This window comes from Trichechus manatus, unplaced genomic scaffold (assembly GCF_000243295.1).
Source record: "Trichechus manatus latirostris isolate Lorelei unplaced genomic scaffold, TriManLat1.0 scaffold00061, whole genome shotgun sequence".
In the NCBI taxonomy this organism is placed as follows: Eukaryota; Metazoa; Chordata; class Mammalia; order Sirenia; family Trichechidae; genus Trichechus; species Trichechus manatus.
The window spans coordinates 14,465,408-14,470,857 of NW_004443997.1; the positions used below are offsets into that span (position 1 = coordinate 14,465,408).

The following is a 5,450-nucleotide window of genomic DNA, read 5'->3' on the forward strand; positions in this document are numbered from 1 at the left end:
GGGAAGTGTTGTGTGTCGAAAGATACCAGCAACTCCTAAAAAGAGAGAGGTATTTGGCTGAGACCCTTCAAGATGAACATCTTTAAATCAGGGCAAATACACAGATATCCTTAATTCCACCTTCCTTCCTGAGAGTTGTTCATTATGGGATGCAGGCTTCTGGGATAGGAGCAGGCGTAGGCAGGAGAGACGTATATACAGTGTGGAGGTGGGGGGAACTATGTAAGGCTTCATGCAACTTTACTCCTTTGAGCTGCACTTGGCACGTGGCGTTGCCTGCTCTCCGGAAGCCCAAGTTCATCATGAGGTCAGTCCCGCTTCCTGAGATTCTACAAGTCAGACTGGTCTCTGTTCTCAGAACATCATCCTGAGACCCCAGAGAGGCTCTGACTACTAACAGGGATCACAACAGCAGGCAAGAGTACAAAGAACAAAGAAGGAGGCAGCTTTGGTCCTAGTCCCATTTCTGCTGTGAACTTTTTGACCACAAGTAAGTCACTTGATCTCTGTGGGTCTCAACTCCTTCTTGAGAGGAGAGGGCGAGATTGAATCATTTAATATTTATCCAGAGTCTACTATATGCCAGGCACTGTGCTAGGGGCTGGGCAAACCAAGCAGAAAAAAGCCCTGTCTCTGCCCTACAGGAACTCATGATTTGCTGGGGCCACACCCACAACTATCTTATAATGAGGACTGGCAATCTGGAAAGGATACAAGGAGTAGGAGGGAAGTCTAAGAGAATTTCTGAAGCCTGGAAGGAGGAGACCTAACAGGCCAGTCAAATTCTGCCACTTGAACTGGCCCTTTTGAATGAGTAGCATTTAGGCTGGGGGCAGGGTGTGGGGTGTGGAGGGAGGGAAGTAGGAAGAAGTCCCTTATTATCCTGAAATTTGAATATTCTAGAAAAATATAAAGACAAAGAGATCTTTTCATGGTAAAATGTCAGTATTTGCTAAATAGATGTGTGCATGTGCCGCATCTATTACTTTCTGCACTGCTCTCTGGTTTGAAATACTTCATAATTAAAAGACACATTCGATGCCTGCATTCAGATACTCCACACTTCGTGCCTAGGCTTACTCTCTCACTATTATTTTCAGTATCGTTCAAGTTCTTACCTGGTAGAAAAACCAAAGTGAACAATGTTGATAAATCTATGATGAAAAACTGTTTGGCTGTGCAGTTCAAGAAAGAGAAGTCATACGTTTACTGCATTTACTCCTCTCCGATTCTCAAGAAATGTCAGAAGAAATATAAAAAAGAAGAGAAACTATATAGCAACACTTGAAGTCAGGCAAAACTGCCTTGCCTGGATAAGTAAAGTCTGGGAAAAAAGCAGAAACCTACCGTGCCCCTGCACCAAGCCATGTTTTCTTTAAAAAAAAAAAAAAAACTATGCATGCGTGTAGTGTGTGATACAAATGTGTGTGTGTGTATTGTCTGTGTGAGAGAGAGAGAGAAAGAGAAAGATCTCTATAGTCACAGGGAGAAGGAGAGTTTCAGAGAGATTGGCTATAAATAAAACAAAGTCTAGAAGGGTTTACACCAGAGGTTACCCCTGCCAAGTGGGACACAGAGGGCAGGTAGAGGAGAAAGGCTTTCATTTTTTACCTTTCTACTCTTCTAAACATTTTTGGTGTATTGCAAAGAACATGTATTGCTTTTTTAATTTGAAACACAGTAAGGATAAAATATCTTTTGGCTCACAAAGCAATGCTAATTAATGTTTAATGCTTAACTGAAAAATTGGGTGCCCTTTCATTGACAAATATACCTCACTCATTCTCTAGAAAAAACAAAAACTGAAACACTTAGGGATTAAATCAGTTCACATCAGAAACGCTAAAATTTCCTTGTGCTATGTTAACCAAAAGTCGGCAGTTCGAATCCACCAGCTGCTCCTTGGAAATCCTGTGGGGGAGGTTCTACTCCGTCCTATAGGGTCGCTAGGAGTTGGAATCATTTATGTGTTCTAAGACTCAGATGGAAAGCACCATGCAAATGCAACATATTATTTAGATAACGTATTTTTCTCTAGCAAAAGATGTAGAAAGTCACTGATGGGATATTTTTGGAACTTCTTGGCCACTAAGTTATTATTGATACCATTGGGCAGCTATTATCTACTATTCTCTTTCTCAAAATTTCCTCCCTGACCCTGTAAGGTGCTTTCTCTAAATCAAATTTTAGATTTAAAAATATATATATCAGTAATGGAAAAGCTCTAGGGCATTAATTCTTTACTCTGTGATCATATCCAGAAAAAGAAACACAACAGAGAACTCATTACCTTGGTTGAATCATTAGTGTATTAGTACAACTATTCTTTTCAAAAATCACTTGCAAAGGCTGACTTTCTTGAAAACACACATTATGAGTTCTTTTAATACCTTAAAAATAAGAAGGAACCTGTTAATAATTTTAAGTACAAAATGAACTGATTAAAAAAGTCTTTAAATTCCACCTGAACCCAAACCAAACCCACTGCCATTGAGTTGATTCCCACTCATGGCTATCCTATAGTTTCCAAGGCTGTATGTAAATCTTTACAGAAGCAGACTGCCACATCTTTTTCCCATGGAGTGGCTGATGGATTCGAACTGCTGACTTTTGGTTAGCAACCCAATGCTTAACCACTGTACAACCACGGCTCCTTTAAATTCCACAGCCAGGTTAAAATAATAAAATTAAAGTACTGTTTCATATTTGGCAGGCGCATAGAGCTTGCAGCAGCACAATTCCTTAGTGAAATGTGTTTACTGCTCCCTAGTGGACACCAGGTGACATGTCACCCCCTCTGACCAACCAGGCAATGAAGTACACACATTTCTTTTAAATACAAGCAGCATAAGACAGTGATTGTGTATAAGATAGTGATTGCCCGCTACAGAACATACATCTATGAATCTCCTTCACTATCCTTCCTCCAGGACTGGTATTTCTGGATGGGATTTGGGCAGTTAAACTCGAATATCTGGTCTGTGGATTATTTTCCTCTGAGAGGAAGAAAAGGAGAGGAGGCATTGGTGGTTCCGTGGTAGAATCGTCACTTTCATGCAGAAGACCCAGGTTCCATTCCCAGCCAATGCACCTCATACACAGCCACCACCCATCTGTCAGTGGAGGCTTGCCTGTTGCTACGGTCTTCCAGACTAACACAAACTAGGAAGAATGCCTGTTGATCTACTTCTGAAAATCAGCCAATGAAAACCCTATGGATCAAATCCTTTGGATCACAACACTCTATCCCCAGCTGATCATGGGGATGGCACAGGACCAGGCAGCATTTCTTTCTGTTATGCAACAACATAGAGGTTACTTACATATACTTGCCTTGTTTGCATGCAGTTCTAATAGTAATGCACAAATATGGTGCACTCTCAAGGAGTAAATTTAAGGCAGTTGATGCAAGTTCAACAAGGTTAGGCGTATGACTCCGTACTGTTAAGATGAAATCATCCTTTTTTTCTATTAGCAGATGCTAAATCATCTATGAAATCACTGTTCTACTGTTTACGGTTAGATTCCTTTTCAGTAGCTCGTGTTTTGGCAATTGCTTTCTACCTCTGAAGAGAGCCAAACTTATTTATCTGTAAAACAAAAATCCTCACAACTGGACCGATAAGCAACATCATGATAAACGGAGAAAAGACTGAAGTTGTTAAGGATTTCATTTTACTTGGGTCCACAGTCAATGCCCATGGAAGCAGCAGTCAGGAAATCAAAAGACACCTTGGGCAAACCCGCTGCAAAAGACCTCTCTGAAGTGTGAAAAAGCAAAGATGTCACTTTAAGGACTAAGGTGCGCCTGACCCAAGCCATGGTGTTTTCAATCACCTCATATGCATGTGAAAGCTGAACAATGGATAAACAAGATCAAAGAAGAATTGATACCTTTGAATTATGGTGTTGGCAAAGAGTATCAAATATACCATGGACTTCCAGAAAAACAAACAAATCTGTCTTGGAAGAACTACAGCCAGAATGCTCCTTAGAAGCAAGGATGGTGAGACTTCGTCTCACATACTGCGGACATGTTATCAGGAAGGACTAGATCTGAAGAAGGACATCATGCTTGGTAGAGGGTCAGCAAAAAAAAGGAAGACCCTCAGGGAGACGGACTGACACAGTGGCTGCAACAATGGGCTCAAGCATAACAACGATTATGAGAATGGTACAGGACAGGGCAGTGTTCCGTCTGTTGTACACGGGGTTGCTATCAGCTGGAAGTGCCTTGACGGCACCTAACAACAATAATCTGTAACGTCTTCCCAAGTTCCAAATCTGTTTTTCTAGCAGCTTATTACATATTTCTTCCTGCGTGAGTTTTCGCAATTAAAATTGAACCGGATTATTCACGTAAAATTGCAAGCATAATTTGCTAATAAGCATATATAGCTACTGAACCCAATTACTGAAGCAACTGCCTAGCCAGCATCTATTTCTCTGTTTTGCCCTTCCTTCCTGAACCATCCCTTCCTCAGTGTGTAGCAGCCATGAGGTTTGGGTGGGAACAACTCCACTTTCAGCTCTAGGGGTGGGCCCTGCCAAGCAGAAACCAGTTGGTGTAATCTTATCCCCCTGCAATAGACTCTGGTTTCAATAAGGCAGTATCAGCCAAGGCAGTTAGAGAATGGCATTCCTCCTGGCCACCAGGATTAATTAAGGTTGGTCCAGTCGGAGCAAAGTCAAGCACTTTTGTTCAATAGGAAGTGAGACTCTCATTTCCCCTAGATGTGAATGAGGAAGCCAGTAGCCTCCATTGCTGCTGGAAGTCACCTTATTACTCTAAGTGAAGCTGGCCTTCACCTGGAAGATAAAACTGACACATGGTGGAGAGTAGATCTGAGAGTGTAAAAATAAATAAATAAAATGAAGCTGCAGCCTGGATCAAACCATACCTAAAGCCTAACCTAACTCTGAACTTTTATGAGCTAGTACTCTTCTCTATTGTTCAAGCCAGTTTGAGTTGAATTTTGTTTTTTTTTCTGTTACTTGTAACCTAAAGCATCCTAAATCATACAACTACCCTACAAAAACTATTTTTTAAAAATTAACCAATCACACATATTTATTGAGCCATTTGAGAAATACTTAAGAAACTAAAGATTGGCTGTTTAAAATCTAGCTGGAGAAAAAGGATGAGGATAAGCAGTCAGAGCAGTCACTGACCATTGAGCACTCCCTCTGTGTCAGGCACCATGCTCCATGCTTTACATGTGTGATCTCAACTCACCCTCACAACAACCGTGTAATGTAGGGGCAGGTAAGATGATCCCCATTTTACAGAGAAGAAAATGAAGACTCAGGGGATTATGCCCCATCTCAAAGCTAATAAGTAGAACCAGAATTCACACTCATGTATGTCTGTGTGACTCCAAGGCTCGTTGTGCTTTTAATCTTGCGTTTTGCCTGATTGTGCTATTACATGAACTAAAGTTCAAGGAAGG

General features: G+C 41.2%; 1 protein-coding gene across 2 annotated transcripts in view; it reads right to left on the minus strand.

Annotated features, from left to right (window-relative positions):
- The window catches only part of RAD9B (RAD9 checkpoint clamp component B), a 19,069-nt gene that overhangs the window by 10,503 nt on the left and 3,116 nt on the right, over positions 1–5,450 (minus strand). For both annotated transcript variants that reach the window (XM_023733806.1, XM_023733808.1), the window contains exon 3: positions 2,291–2,390. In XM_023733806.1, coding sequence (XP_023589574.1) covers positions 2,291–2,390 — 100 coding nt within the window. The remainder of the gene's footprint in view (positions 1–2,290; positions 2,391–5,450) is intronic.